This window comes from Saprolegnia diclina (genome assembly GCF_000281045.1).
Source record: "Saprolegnia diclina VS20 unplaced genomic scaffold supercont1.20, whole genome shotgun sequence".
In the NCBI taxonomy this organism is placed as follows: domain Eukaryota; phylum Oomycota; class Saprolegniomycetes; order Saprolegniales; family Saprolegniaceae; genus Saprolegnia; species Saprolegnia diclina.
The window spans coordinates 43492-58413 of record NW_008246087.1 but is presented as its reverse complement, the minus strand read 5'-3'; the positions used below and the strand labels follow the sequence as shown (position 1 = coordinate 58413).

The window sequence follows — 14922 nt, the reverse complement described above, 5'->3', positions numbered from 1 at the left end:
ATTCGCAACTGCACCAAGAATTGTAGTCGTTACGACGCTTGCTTCATTTTTCCTATCCCAAGCCTGCCATAGGACCCCTGGTCACCCAGGGGGGTCAAGGCTTACCCTAGGGTAGACCTGGCCAGGCGGCCGCCCCCCGCCCCTCATACATCCCTATTTGTAGATAGACCCTAGGGTAAATAGGACCCCCACTGATTGGCCAATAGAAACAGCGTATTGAACACCATCGGCCAATAGCATCGCGGCATAACTTCCTATGCCGGTGGAGGTCGTTGGCACTATACGGGAGCAGCGCCGATGTCTCTGCCACATGAGTGACGTCAAACCCGTCGCCGTGATCATTCCCAAGTTGCCATGGTGAAGCGCAATGCATGGTTTTGTAAACGTGAACTTACACTATTTTGTACGTACTCGACCTGAACATATTCTATTTTGTAAGTTCACAACGTGAACATACACTATTTTGTACGTACCCGACCTGAACACATTCTATTTTGCAAGTTCACAACGTGAACATACACTATGTTGTACGTACCCGACCTGAATATTCTCTATTTTGTACGTTCACAACGTGAACAAACGACGCCGGCGAGAGGTTTCCCAATCTCAAGTGACGGCTTGACGGCCGCTGCTGCGCATGCCTCGCTTCTCAGCTTCGGGTACTGCGAGGGACCGACGATTCCTAGCAGCAATGACGATGTGCTTGCCGATGAATCAGCTTGGCGCGTGCTCTATCCCCAAACACAGCAAAAGAACGGCCTCGACTGCGGCATCTATGTGTGCGCTATTGCCGAAGCCATGGTGCGCGACCAGCCAATCGATCTCCTCGACGACAATGCCTTTGTCTGTCTATGCCAAGTCGTACAACAAGTGGCGCATCGAGACCAAGGCCGCAGCTACCAAGGACACCTTCATCCACGCCTGCGCGGTCGAGTGGGATGAACTTCACCAGCATGTGCTCCGAAGCACACACGAATACGTCACCTTCCGCGGTGACGAAGTCACGGCCGTGTATAATACTGTTTAATCAACGAAGCTTGCATTTACAATGGAATGCATCCTGTGCTTTCACACTGGAGATAAGCTTAGTGTTTCTTGAAAAACCTTGGGGGGTCAATCGCTACCCTAGGGTAGGGTCCGAGAGGTCCCAAACCCCCGCCCTCCGGGCTCCTTGGGACCCTAGGGTAGGCCCTCCGACCCCAAGGCCCCCCGACTTCTTGCCCAGGCTTTTGTAACAGATACATGGGTGACCGGGGGTCCTCCTGCCATACCTTGCAACGGCCGCCAAAGAACTCGGCCCGACCACTGCTGGTGCTGTTGAGGTGGAGATGGAATCATTGGACCTCGTTCAGTGCAAGAAAGCTCTTCCAACTCATGAGAGCACAGTGAGCTGATTCAGGGCCGAAGAAAGAAACCAAGCAACACGCGGCCTTGGTCGACCTTTTAACGTGGTTTCAAATACTACTAGTACACTAGTACCTTCTGGTCTGCAGTACAATAAGAAACGAGCGGAAACCGCCGGTGCACGGATGATTCAAACACACTCGTCGCGAGGAGCAATCACGATGGCAATGATTTTACAAGCTCCCGCATCTTCATTATTCAATGGCGAGCTTGCTCAGGGATTTTGCATTTTAGTCGACAAATCTTTGTGGATGAGATTTTATTGGGAATTTCAGCCGGTTTGGCAATATGTGCTTTGGTTACACACAAGGACAGGTGGCACTCGTTGCCATCTGCGCTGCCACAACATAGGGCATGTTGTAAACCCTTTGTTCATTTCAGAAGACACAGCCCGCATGACAGATCTCCTCGCTCGCATCGATGGCCTCGACGACGTCCTCTCGACACGCATCCTCGACTTTGCCGGACCGCTCTCGCTCTACCACTTGGGCCGCGGCATTTGGGCCAGCGCATCGTCGAGTCGCTCGGACGCCGAGATTGAAGCTGTGTACATTGATGCGTACGCAATGGACTGGCCCGGCGACTTGACGTCACTACCGAGCGGCGGCCCGAGCCGTGAGCGCGACCGCGTGAGCGGATCGTTCGAGCACATTCGGACGCTTTTCATGTACGAGCGGTATCAAGCGGCCATCGGGTACGCCGTCACCCTCGACTGCGGCTTTCGTGACGGCTACGACATCAACGGCCGAGAAGCGCGGCGGCGCAACTTGTCGTTCGACATTCAGCCGAGTAGCCTCGACGATGTTGGCTTGCGCAACTGCTGGGACTTTGCCGTAACGCCGTACTTGCATCGCCCGATCGCGCTCGCCCACGCCGCGGCGTACGGTGGCCACGCAGCGCTGCTCTACGCTCTGGGCGACGACTACGGCGTCGATCTCGCACGTCTGCGCGACGCACCGGACAGCAACGACCTCCTCATGGACCATGCGGCCGGTCGCGGGTACCTGAATGTGCTCATGTGCCTCACGGCCGCCGGCAACAAGCACTGCACGACGCGTGCAATGGACGACGCGATCATGAACGGCCACCTCAAGGTAGTCAAGTGGCTGCACCTGGCCCGCGACGAAGGCTGCTCCCGCCACGGATTTGACCTTGCGTACAAGCAGCGAGCAAAGCTGCCGAACGGAGCGGCGATGCTCTCTTTTCTCGAAGACGCGCGTGGGTACGGCTTTCCGGAAACGTCGCTGATCGAGGCAGCGAGCTGCGGCGATCTTCGCTTTCTGCGGGCCGCCTTGTCGGTACCATGCACAGCGCGCGTGATGGACGCCGCCGCCTGCTCCAACCAGCTCGAGGCGGTGCAGTTTCTACATCGGCACCGCACCGAAGGCTGCTCGGAGGCTGCCTTCACGAGCGCGGCGGCGACCGGATCACTTCCAGTCGTGACGTTCTTGTGTGTCCATTATCACGACGCCAGCCACCTCGTCAAGGCGATGACCGAAGCTGCGCGCCACGGCCATTTGCACATCCTTCAGTATTTGCACGGTCGCGTGCCGGTCGGGACCGCGGGCACCAAGCCCATGAATGCCGCGATTCGTAAAGACCACGTAGAGATTGTTCATTTCCTGCAGACGCATCGTCCGAGCGAAGGCTGCACGTCTCGCGCTTTGGAAGACGCACTCTGGAACATCGACGACGACCTCTACACGTTTTTGGTCGGCGTCCGGCCCGAGCTTCTCTCGCAGACAACGCTCGAGGCTGCGGCCGGCCACGGCCAAGAAGACATTGTGTGGGACCACTACGCACGTGGCTTTCGCAGCGACCGCGCGATGGCGTGGGCGGCGCAGTGGGGCGAGTTTGACTGGGTGCGCAAGCATCACCAAGTCTACAACGAGCCGTGCACCGACGAGGCGACCGATCGCGCGGCCGGGCAAGGCTTCAACGAAATTACAACGTACCTCTTGGCGGCCGGCGCCTCATTCACGTACCAGGGCATCTACAGGGCGGCCTGCAACTACAAGTACAAGACGTTAGAGCTGCTCGTCGCCCGCGATGAGACCAAGCACCGCTGCAACCTTGCGATCGCGCGCGCGCTGAGTGCCAAGTACGTCCGCGCAGCCCAAGACATTTACAACGCGGCCGGGTTCACGGGCGACTTGGCCGCGTGGAAGCAGTACACGGCGCTCATCGACCCTGCACGGGAGGACCTGCCCAATGACCTGGATGTGCGCAACGCCGAGATCGTCTCGGACCTCGAGGACAAATCGGACGAAGACATCGAAGACGAAGGCGACGACAGTGATTACGAGGACTTTGACTACTGAAAAGAGCCCTACACGACCCAAAATATGATTGAAACGGCCAAAATGTGTTGTTTTCACAAAGTCATTTCCTTGATCATGTCGTATGAACAAGTCAGTTGACAGCTACCGGGCGTGACGCCAATTGCCTTTGAAAGCAAGCGTCGGTGACGCTGGGTAAGTTTTGGCTGGCACCCTATCCCTGACTCACAGCATGAGACAGCGCAAGAAGGACATTCTTCGCAGCGTGTGTTTCTGGGCGCCGCGGGTGTCGTTTACGTATGCATACCGTCGATACCGATATCCGTGTGTTGCTCTCTGGGGAAGCTCGACCGGACGGAAAAGCTTGGCGAGAGGGAAATGGAGCAATAAGAAAAATAATATTAGAGCGATAAGGACTCACGCACTGCATGCGGTTGGGGCCGAGTGGCGCTGCCAGTCGGCGCGGTAGGCGACCGGCAGCGCGTCGTCGGACGTAGCTAGCCGTCCCGACGAATAGTGCACACTTCCATTGGTGGGCAACGTATCAAGAACAAAGATCGCTTCGTCGACTTCCGAGTTGTCATCATCGAGCTCAATGTCCGTGTCGAACGAGTGCTCCGAGACGTAGACGGTCGGGATGGTGTCGTCGCGGGCGATAGGGTGGCGAAGACTCGAGAGCATAAACTCCCGATGCATCGCGTTGAGCGCGGAGAAGGCCACAGCGTGTGCCATGCTGCGTTTCAGCACGAGTCGACCGAGCGCGTGCGCAGAACTCTGTCGCTGAAAGCTCGCAAAGTACGTTGGCCACTTGACGCTTTGGAGGCAAAAGTCATCCTGGATCTGGAGCGGGCCGCCGAGGTGGTCTTGGGACACGAAGCGAAAGAGGCCTTTGGAGGACCTTGCGGACGACCAGCGCAAACCTCGGCGAAACGACGACCCGCAGAGGTACCGTTTTTGGCCATGCACCTTGGACACGACGTGGACGACGGCGCCAAAGTACAAGGGCGACGACGGTGCGCGGGGCTTGCTGGACGCGAGCTCAAACTCAATGTACTCGGCTCCGTTGAGAAGGAAGCGTGCTTCAGCCACGGCCGCGTGCCGCTTGTGGTCTTCATGGACGAGCATGGCCGACTGTGTGCTGGTCACGTCAAAGGTCAAGACGAAGGGCGTCGCGGTCTCAATGCTCGACGAGAGCTGCATGCTGTGGGTGTGCTGCGGTGGCGACATAATGTAAAATGACACTGGAACGATACGATGATCTAAGGTGCGAACTCCATGTGTCTTGGGAGATAGAGCAAACATCGACTCGAACTGTACGCGTCAGAGTTTATAGGTCGCAACAGATGGCCCTGCGCGTCGCAGGAGACTCCTGTCCGACGTTTTTTGCCGGAATAATACCGTATAATGTTGGACGAGTGGCCCGCGTTGCACTTGAAATTCAGTCGTTTCCCCAACTTTTGACGCCCGTAGAGTACCACTGAACGCAATGCACGACTGGAGATCGCATTTATCAAGCTTGTCCCTTTTGCAGTCGGCACCGACGTCCCAAACGATTGTTTGCGCGTGCTCGTAAGCCACTACTGATGTCTGGTGTTTTTATGCTGCAAATTGCATTGGCTCGCGGCGCGAGCGAGCCATGCACGCCATGCGAAGTGTTGTGCCATACAAATGAGATACGTCTGGGAAACGTACCAGACACATGTTGCGCTCCACATGTGGTCGAAATTCACCAAAGGTTGGCGACCGATCACGATCGACCGATGACCATGACGAGCGGTGCTGCGCGTCACGTTAACTCTATTCTAAGATGCTTCTATATCGCCTTCGTCGTTCCGATGTGACGTATCACTGGACGCAAACGGCACTGACGCAACATAGCACCTTGGGGACGGTATCCTGGGTTTGTGATTCGTCCAAGCCGCGCAATGGTTATGGGTGCTCTGGACTTCTGGTCTTGTTCAAACGTGGCACGGGCCATCCGGCGACAAAAGCTGGCGGCTCGGTTATCACCACGTCGAATTTCTACGGGCACTCGGAACATAACGACGCGGGTGTGTTCATATACACACGGAGCCGTCTCCGACTTCTGAGCTGTGCGGCGACGACTTGTTACGCACCATACGTGGAACAGTGTATACTATCTATCACAAACTATGTGACGCTCGACATACCCACACCATGGAGGAGCACGTTGCTGGTAGCGAGGACAGGCGCAGGCACGGGGAACATGGTCATCCTTAAATTCCCCAACAGTCAAAGGAATGGAATCGACTTCAACTGTAGGTGCAGCGCACCAAGAGTACATATTGTATGTACTCTTGAGCGCACGGGGCCCGTGGTAAAGCCACTCGTACAGTCATGTGGCGATGGCATCGCCGTAGCGCAAACTGGGTACTTGTTTTGCTTGGAATAAAACGTCGTCGGGATCGTGATGTACAGTGGTGCCGAGGTTCTACTGGAATTCGCAAACGAAATCGGTATATTCGGATGGCGCGACTGCACCTTTGTCACGCCCCATACCGTCGTTTAGTGTAAAAATACGCAGATGAAAACGGAAAAGCCGATGGCACAACAAGTATTCATTACATCAACGTGCGCGCACCAAGTCGGGAATCAGAAATGCGAGTACGGCATCGTCTTTTGTCTCGGAGTGCTCGACACGCGATGCCTCGAGGGCCACGTAGACAACTGGCAGCGCCACGCGACGAAGCTGACGGCGGCGGTGCAGCTTGGCCAATCGAACCGCGTACGTGGCCGCATTTAGGGCCGAGAAGGCGACTGGGTGTTGTTTCCTTCGGAGCACGAGCTCGGAGCGTTTGGCATCAAAGCCAACGACGTGCGTTGGCCAGCGCACACTGTGCAAGTGGAACTGGTCGTGCATCTGGATCGCGCCGTCGAGCGCCGAGTCGCTCGGTGCTAGGCGAAAGAGGTTGCGCTTCTTGAAGGCGCCTCGTGATGACCAGTGGAGACGACTTGTCATCGCCGCCGTCGATAAGACATGCAGTCCGCCTGGTGAAGGTGTCGTCATGTAGACGAGGTCTCCAAAGTGCAATCTCGCGTCGGGTCGCGAGCTCACTGCTGCGTGGAGCTGGACGAGAACGGCACCACCGGCGTCGGCATCAGCGCACGCAGGGCGGTGGTGGCGAGCGCCAAGCACGTAGCTGGGCGCGGCATCGTCAAACGTGAGGAGGAGGCATGTCTGCGCCCGAAGCGTGTCGAGGCCATCGTAACAGAGAGTCATTTCAACTTTGCACCGTAGCCCGTCTTTCCGTGGTGCTCCGACATCTGAAACGACCTCAACCTTTGCTTTCGTCAATGCAGTGGAGCTGCGCCGACGACGCTGCATCAGCGCATCATGTATTAATCTTTCGCGGTGCCCAAGTTCAATGATCCAGACTCAGATGGATTTCGTTGAAGCGCCATCGGATTGGTCGATACAAAAGAGTATCTTTGAAATGAAATTCAGTCGATTGTTTCGCGCCAAGACGACGCTGTGCTCGTGTACAAGTACACACTTGCGGTCTTTTGCATCACCCAAACTCTAGTAGACTCGAACGACTCGTCGTTGCTGGGCGCCCTGTATAAACGACATGAAGGAGGCATTGAGAACTGCCACGGGATCAGCGGGTTCTCGTCACAGAACATTTCTTGAACAAAAGATCCCTCTCACGGTACATTTATGGAAGGGAATCGAGAACTCTGCGACTCGGATACTGGATCGAGCATAACTGTGGACTACACTTGTACAGCTCTACAGACTCCGCGGCGCGGCAGTGTGGCTAGAAATGTGGCGAGACGCGGAGGGGTCTGTCGTGCAACATCTGTCGAAACCCTCCCAAGCATTCGATAGTTTGGCTTCTCAATTGCAGATATACACATCTTTGAAGCGCTCGATGGGTCCCCAGTGCAGTAGAGGACATGTATGACGACCCGCCGTCGTGCAAACGCCAAATTTTGCCGCGGCCGTCGCCCAGGTCGCCGAGTGCATTGGCGGCGTTCGATGAGGTTTTCCCATGCAAACCACCAAGTTGGATGCCATGACACTGCGTCGTCAGCTGAAGCTTCTCCGCGTCGTCAGCGAAAGCTTCTCGGCGCCTCGCACGTTGGCGGATACCGCCCTACTCTCTGAGGAACGTGCACTTCATCTAACCTTGTCTCCTCATACTACATGTAGCAGCAGCGCGAGCGCGATAATGCGATCTAGTGATGTTCTAGCATCCGCCCAATTACTTGCCAACTCACCAACACAATATGCGCAATGCCACCGCCATATCAATGGCACGCGCCACGTCACCAAAGCCAAACTACGTTCTTATCCTTCTTATAAAAGGAAGAAGGGAAGACGTTAGGATACATCCCTCATAAGAAGTGCATTTCAAAATCGACGTGCATATATTGCGTTAGCGAGGCGCCTCAGTACCACACAGGGTCCCAGTACGCAAGTCAGTGGAACCAGGAGCTTCGAATACGAGTCGTCGTTATGGCTCTGGGCTCTGCGGGGCCACATGCACCGAAATTGCTGTTGCGATTGCGATCCAGCCAATCACAGGCGGGTATGCAAAACACGGTCGTGGATTGGCTAAAAAGGCGGCGACCCAAATTGCCTGCAGCAAAGACGAACCAAGGACTCATGGGGCATGGGAAGCGCTGGGCCGACGACGAAGACGACCAGCTCTGCCAGGCTGTGCAGACCATCTCGCAGGACGAGACCGACGATCTCCTGCGCGGCCCGGCGTACTGGGCGCGCGTAACCGCGCACCTCGCGTCGCTTGCGGCGTCGGGCAAGACGGACCGCACACCGTGCGCGGTCGAGAACCGCTGGAAGGTACTGTCGGCGCCGTCGCTCTGGGTGCTTGAGCGCGACTCTGACGACGGCGTCGCGACGTCCAAGTGCACGGTGTGCGGCGAAGTCATCTTTGACGGCGGCGCCAAGAAGCTCGATGACGCCATCAACGTCCACCGCATGCGCAGGACCCACAAAATGGCGACGGCCGCGTACCTTTTGGAGCAAAAGGCGGCCATCGCGTATGTCACCGCATGCGCTACCGTCACACCGACAATGACACGTGGACTCTTTAGGAGTGCGAAGAAGCGCCCGGCGACCGTGACTGCCGACGACGACGACGACAAAGCTGACGGACACCACACGGCCAAGAAGGCCCGCGCCGAGCATGCCGAGACCAACTTGGTGCAAAAGCGCACTGACTACTTGTCCTGGGACGACTATTTCATGAGCGTCGCCTTCCTGAGTGCGATGCGGTCCAAAGGTCCGCTCCGCACTGCTCGTATTTGTTTATAGAGGGGTACTATGACTATGTAGATCCGTCGACCCAAGTTGGCGCCTGGTACGTCCTTCTCAGCAAGCTTTGGGACGCATCTCGAGATATGATGTAGCATTGTCAACAGCGAAAAGAAGATTGTCGGCATCGGCTACAACGGATTTCCCAACGGCTGCGACGACGACGAGCTGCCGTGGGCGCGATCCGCCGCGTCGCCACTCGACACCAAATACCCCGTACTATCTCTCTCTCGAATTTTGTCTTTTATACGACGTGCTTTTGTCTAGTATGTTTGTCATGCGGAAATGAATGCGATTCTCAACAAAAATTCCTCGAGCGTGCACGGCTGCACGGTACTACACTCGCCAGCGCTATTGTCTGCAGGACAACATGTCTCATATCGACTAGATTTACGTGGCGCTCTTCCCTTGTAACGAATGCGCCAAACTCATCATCCAAGTACGCCTATCAATGAAAGTAAGCTCAACAGATACGTAGAGTGGCATCAAGAATGTCATTTACTACTCGGACAAGTACAAGGATGAGTATGCTTTCTAATCGTCCAGAGTCGTATGTAAACCTCATGCCGATACTAGCTGGAAGTTTGAGGCGTCGCGCCGACTCCTCGATATGGCCAAAGTACACACGATCAAGTAGCTTTTTTCGGAGCACTCACCGAGGTGTAGGTGACCTACCGCCAGCACGAAATGTCGACAACGAGTCTCACGATTGACTTCACCGCCGTGCGATAGAATAACGTAGTCGGCCGGCGCGAGCTTGTTGCCATAAAAAATCGTTGTCGGATGACCTCGTTATCTGCGCGTTCCCGCTTCCTGTAGTCGACAACATATTGACACGCTCATTCCCACACTATATACGCGTTCTCTTCACAGTCGAGGGCTCGAGACGAAGTGAAGTGTCGAGGGTTTATCATCCTCAAGAAGCGCTATCGCTATCAAGCTCTTCGAGAAACCGCAAAGCGAGGTTGGTCGCTTTGGCGCCATTGCGCTCAAGTACGTTCGCGGCGAGGTTGGCGCCCGCAGCTCCAGTTTGACGCGAGCTTTGGCACGGTGCCATTGTCGAGCGACATCGTCTCTGGGATGAGCGACGAGGTGCGCGATGCGATGCAGCATTTCGAAGACGGGGTTGCGCACGAAGCGGCTCTGCACCATGTGCGCTGGGCCCACCCGACGCTGGCTCCGCCGCGCATCGAGCTCACGGTGGACGACCTCTGGTACCAAGATGAAGACAACTTGCTCGGCGACGCGCCACCGAATCGCACGAGCCTCTTCATCGACCTCTACATCGTCGCTATGACTACGCGTACTATCGCATAGGAAGCATTGTCATCCGTATTGTCTAGTGCAATGCATTCCCTTGTTTAAAATCGATGCTAAACGGTCCATTCATTTCAGAATAGCGTTGGCGGATCTGGCGAGCCTCCTTGAGTCCTGGAGTCTTCGTCGCTTTGGTGTGCACAAACTTGATCGGCAGCGGGTCCATCGACTGGGTCATCGCCTTTGTGCTCCTCGCTGGAAACGGGCGTCTCGGGGTACGATGTCCTGGCCTCCGATGCAGTAGCCGGCGAATCTTTGCTGGGCTCCGGTAAATGCCGTGTCTTGGCCTTCACGGGCTCCGGCTCTTGAGTAGGATTGGGCTCCGATGCCGTTGGCGGCGCGGGCTCTGGAGCGACTGGCGGCGTTGGAGGTTGTCGGACTTCGTGCGTATGACCCGCGTTCTCCGCGATGAGGTAGATGCCACCACCATTCTCTTCCTTGCGGTACACGACCCGCGCGCTGCAGCCTTTCACGCTGCAGATCATGTGCCATCGCGAAGCTGCGAGCTGCCTTCCCTGCGCCCATAGCGTGAAGCCGCAATCGGCCTTGACACGGTCAGCGAAAGCACCGCGACATGCGTGTCGCCTGCCATACGCAGGGAGAAGGAAGGCCCAGTAGAGCAGCTCGAATGGCTGCCCTCTCTTCGAGGCTGCGCTTGACGAAGCCTCGCGTCGCCGCTTCAAACCCGGGCCCATTGACGCTCGCAATTGGATGGAAAATGACGCGGGACAAGTTGCGCGATATCTACGTTTTTGTATGGTATAGTTGAACGCAGCTTAAACCTTTTGGTTGTCGTCGACTCTGCCGTGCAATTCAACTCGTGATGAGCCGGTTCCATCCCGTCGGCCGCGACTATAGTCGGTTGCACCGATTAGACGTCCCGTACGGCTATTCCAGTGTGCACACATCGCTGCATCCTACGATGTACGACGCCGCGTATCATGACGCAGCGGCCTCGTGCGGTCTGACGGTCGACGTGGTCTTTGCCACGTACAAGGAGCTCGCAAAGACGGTTCAAGACTTTGCACTTACGGCGCATTTCCGGACGCGAAGCGTGAGCTCTGGTCAAGAGCGGTCCTGGTTGTGTCGGTGAGTCCTCTAGCAGCACGTCCTCGCTGTAGCAGGAGGCTCTGATGATGTAGCTACCACGAGGCCTTCGAGAGCGGCGCCAGCGCTTGTCCATTCTTGATCAAGGGCAGAAAAAAGAAAGACGGCACCGTCCAGCTCCGGGACGTGGTCCTCCGACACAACCACATGTGCGTGCTGCGTCCTTTGCCGCCGGGCGCGCGTGAAACGACCTTGTCGATTCGCGCGGTACGAGGATCCTCAGTGACCATCAACTAAGTCCCGGTTGTAGATGACGGACATTGTCATGCAGTCCGAGGTCGCCAAGCGCGTGCCGACGTCCAAGCTGACGCACAAGACCATCAATAAGCTTATCAAGGCCCAAGTGGGTCGGAAGGTGTCCCCAATGAGAGCGAGTCGAATCCGAAGCGAAATTGGCGCGCGTCTGGCTGACAAGACTGCCGTCCTCGACGATGGCCAGACCAAGTCGCCGCGCTTTCGAATCGCTCAAGCGCGACCAGACCATTTTGGTCACGACGTCCCTCGCAGCACGTCCGACAACTGCGCCAATTGCGCGATAATGAGCGAGTACTTGGAGCGCTCCGGCGCTGTACTGTGGCCCGACCGCCGGATGACGTTGCTGCCACGCGCGCTCAACGCTGCTCTCGTCACCGCCCCGTCGTTTGAGAAGCGCTTCAAGACCCGCGAAGATGGCACAGAGCTCGCCGCATTGGCGCAGAACAAGGAGCTTTGGACCGAGTTGACCGAGACGATCGTTGACGTTTCCCGACGCACAGCACTGTCTGATACGTCCGTGCGCGAGAGCGACTTTCGCTCTGCATTGAACTTGTGTTGATTCACGCAAGTAAATGTCATGTAACTACTAGTTTGTATTTAGTCATAGTATTTAGTTGACCACGTGCAGGCGCCAAGGGTCGTGCTCAAAAGGTACTTGGACTTGAGTGGTTCGCTGACCCCTAATCGGTGTTTGAGACCGTGGAATCATAACGTCATGAGGTCCGACTGTCAAGCGTTTCAAGTAGTATCAATGTATCAACCACATTTTGAAACTGTCTCTCAGTCGTAAGGAACATCCTGCCGCATTTCCAGACAACAAGGTCAGGTCCATTCAACAATAACTCCAGATACGAGTAGGGAAATCGAGCAATAGATGAATAAAATCTTTAAAAAGCGGCAACCAAAGCGACGTGCTTACGGCGACGCAAGCACCTTGTCGAGGTACCCGCCTTCGTGGCAGAGCTCGTAAAAGATGCCAGTGCCGTCGTCAATCAACTGCTGCGGCTTGTCGCACTGCACGAGCCGGCCTTGGTCAAACACGAGAATGCGGTCGCAGTCCAAAACCGTGTCGAGGCGGTGGGCGATCGTGAGGACGGTCGAGGCCGCAAACTCGGTCCGGATTACGCGCTGGAGGTTCTGGTCCGTCTCGTGGTCAATCGCCGCCGTCGCTTCGTCCATGACCACGATGCGCGCCTGCCGCAGGAGGGCCCGCGCCATGCACAGCATCTGCCGCTCGCCGACGCTAAAGTTCTCGCCGTTCTCTTCGACGTGGCTCTCGAGCTGGCCGTCGACCGACGCGATGCGCGATTGGAGGCGGACTTTACCGAGGGCGTCCCAGAGCTGGTCGTCGCCATAGTCGCTGAACGGATCCAAGTAGTTGCGCAGCGTGCCCTTGAAGAGCACGGGGTTTTGCGGAATGATCGCGATCGCACTGCGCAGTGTCTTGACGCCCACCGACTTGATGTCGACGCCGTCGATCGAGATCGAGCCGGACGCGAGCTCGTTGATGCGGAAGAGCGCCATGGTCAAGCTCGACTTGCCGGCGCCCGTGCGCCCGACGATGCCAATCTTCTCGCCCGACGCAATGTCGACGTTGACGTCCTTGAGCACGAGCGCATCGTGCTCCTTGTAGCGGAAGCTCATGTTGCTAAACGTCACGTGGCCCGTCGTCGGCCAGTCGTGGGCCGTCGCACCGTGGATCACACGGGGCGCCTCCGGCTCGATCGCCGCGTACTCGGAGAGCCGCTCGGGGCCGACCATCGCCGTCTCGAGCGACGACCAGCACTGCACGATCCACTCAAAGAACGGGAGGATCGAGAAGGCGTAGTTGAGGACGAGGCCAATGACTCCGGGGCTGATAAAGTCCTTGGAGAAGACAAGCGACGTCGCAATGACAAGCAAAATGACCGCCGACGTGAGCTGGATGCGCATCGAGAACCACTGCGCAAAGACCGAGCTCACATAGTTGGCCTCCAAGTTGCCATCGACGTTGCGGTGGTGGAGACGCTGGAAGCGGCGCACTTGCTTGGGGCCAAACGCGCGAATCACAAGCGCGCCTTCAATGCACTCGGAAATCAAGTTGATCATCGGCGACCGCGTCGTCTTGTTGACGCGCTCCATCTCGCGCGCGGGTGTCACATAGACATTGCCAATGTAGACGTAGATAAAGAGGAGCGGGATAATGAGCAAGCCAAACGACCGAATGACAATAATGGTTGTGCCAAGCGCAAATGCCGCCATAAAGACCATCGCGAGGAAGCTGCTGAGCGTGTTGGCGATCTGCGTGTCGACCGTCGTCACGTCACCAGCGTACCGGTTCAAAATGCGCCCGAGCGGGTTCGTATCAAAGAACGACATGGGCGCCTTCAGCAGCGCCTTCGTCATGTCATCAAAGAGGACGCGCGACGCCTTGAGGCCCGATAGCAAGATCGACGCCGTGCGGAGGATCGTCAGCACAATGCCGCCAAACGCCAGCGCCGCATAGACCCCCAAGTAGTACTCGGCCTGGTCCAAAAATGTCTCCTTCGAGACGACGGCCGCCGTTGCACTCCACGTACTCAGCCAGAAATCCCCGGCGATCGCGAGCGCTTGCCACACCGAGAGGAGCACGACCCAGAGAAACACCATCGGCCAGCCGCCGATCGCTTGGAGGTACGCCGAGAAGATCTTGGTCGAGACACGGCCGTGACTGCGCTCTTCGTCGAGGATGAGCTTGCCGCCAGCCGTCTCTTCGTCGTACGTCGCGTTGCCGTCGCCATACGGCGTGTACGAGGCGCCCAGAAAGTCCATCGGGAAGGGTGATGCGATGGTTGGCGTCAGAAAGAGGTCCCTGTTCGGCACCGCCCGCGCCTTCGGATCAACCTCGAGCTCTTCGTCGGCTGCAAACCCGAGCCGCGCCTTGAGTGGCGAGACGAGGATCGGGGCGTCCTGCTTGTCGACTTCAGTGATGAGCAGCTGGCCTTGCTTGAGCTCGATCGACCGGTCAACGTACGAAGACGCAATGATCTCGGGCGAGTGCGTCACGAGCACGATCGTCTTGTGCCGGAGGAGACCGAGAAAGCACTTGGTGAAAATCTCGTTCGACACGATCGCGTCGACGGCCGACAAGGGCGAGTCCAAAAGGAAGATGTCGGCGTCGCTGTAGCAAGCTCTCGCGAGCGAGATGCGCGCTTTCTGGCCGCCGCTGAGGTTGACGCCTTTCTGGCCAATCTCGGTGCGGTCGCCGGCGGGGAAGAGCGTCAGGTCCTTGCTCAGTGCGCA

The 14922-nt window shown here is 57.0% G+C and overlaps 6 protein-coding genes across 6 annotated transcripts in view; 3 read left to right on the top strand and 3 right to left on the bottom strand.

Annotated features, from left to right (window-relative positions):
• Window positions 1-1799: 1799 nt before the first annotated feature.
• Window positions 1800-3764, top strand: SDRG_07030 (hypothetical protein; the record flags this gene model as incomplete). The annotated part of the gene is made up of 1 exon (XM_008612847.1): window positions 1800-3764. The coding sequence occupies one exon, from the start codon at window positions 1800-1802 to the stop codon at window positions 3723-3725; it is 1926 nt and encodes a 641-aa protein (XP_008611069.1). The 3' UTR covers window positions 3726-3764.
• A 118-nt stretch (window positions 3765-3882) lies between these two features.
• SDRG_07029 (hypothetical protein) lies at window positions 3883-4883 on the bottom strand (the record flags this gene model as incomplete). The annotated part of the gene is made up of 2 exons (XM_008612846.1): window positions 3883-3903; window positions 3991-4883. The coding sequence occupies one exon, from the start codon at window positions 4881-4883 to the stop codon at window positions 4101-4103; it is 783 nt and encodes a 260-aa protein (XP_008611068.1). The 3' UTR covers window positions 3883-3903; window positions 3991-4100.
• Window positions 4884-6242: 1359 nt separating this feature from the next.
• On the bottom strand, window positions 6243-7036 carry SDRG_07028 (hypothetical protein). Its single transcript, XM_008612845.1, has one exon. It carries the CDS (start codon window positions 7027-7029, stop codon window positions 6271-6273), a length of 759 nt encoding a protein of 252 aa, XP_008611067.1. The 5' UTR covers window positions 7030-7036; the 3' UTR covers window positions 6243-6270.
• Window positions 7037-8270: 1234 nt separating this feature from the next.
• Window positions 8271-9831, top strand: SDRG_07027 (hypothetical protein). Its single transcript, XM_008612844.1, has 9 exons — window positions 8271-8708; window positions 8763-8950; window positions 9004-9028; window positions 9078-9198; window positions 9250-9315; window positions 9371-9421; window positions 9461-9507; window positions 9559-9601; window positions 9649-9831. Exons 1-9 carry the CDS (start codon window positions 8314-8316, stop codon window positions 9712-9714), a joined length of 1002 nt encoding a protein of 333 aa, XP_008611066.1. The 5' UTR covers window positions 8271-8313; the 3' UTR covers window positions 9715-9831.
• Window positions 9832-10062: 231 nt separating this feature from the next.
• SDRG_07026 (hypothetical protein) lies at window positions 10063-12220 on the top strand (the record flags this gene model as incomplete). Its single annotated transcript, XM_008612843.1, has 4 exons — window positions 10063-10285; window positions 11175-11388; window positions 11442-11613; window positions 11657-12220. The coding sequence occupies 4 exons, from the start codon at window positions 10063-10065 to the stop codon at window positions 12218-12220; spliced, it is 1173 nt and encodes a 390-aa protein (XP_008611065.1).
• A 255-nt stretch (window positions 12221-12475) lies between these two features.
• SDRG_07025 (hypothetical protein) overlaps window positions 12476-14922 on the bottom strand; it is a gene marked incomplete at its 5' end in the record, with an annotated part of 3987 nt that continues 1540 nt past the window's right edge. Inside the window, one exon of the mRNA XM_008612842.1 lies at window positions 12476-14907. Within this exon, the coding sequence (XP_008611064.1) occupies window positions 12577-14907 (2331 nt within the window). The 3' untranslated portion in view covers window positions 12476-12576. The remainder of the gene's footprint in view (window positions 14908-14922) is intronic.

Bases quoted from the DNA above. Each gene is read 5' to 3' on its own strand.
- SDRG_07028 (XM_008612845.1), bottom strand. From the start codon at position 7,029: ATGCAGCGTCGTCGGCGCAGCTCCACTGCATTGACGAAAGCAAAGGTT.
- SDRG_07027 (XM_008612844.1), top strand. From the start codon at position 8,314: ATGGGGCATGGGAAGCGCTGGGCCGACGACGAAGACGACCAGCTCTGC. The intron at 9,508-9,558 runs GTATGCTTTCTA...TGCCGATACTAG, and splicing joins TCGGACAAGTACAAGGATGA to CTGGAAGTTTGAGGCGTCGC. The intron at 9,602-9,648 runs GTACACACGATC...ACCGAGGTGTAG, and splicing joins GACTCCTCGATATGGCCAAA to GTGACCTACCGCCAGCACGA.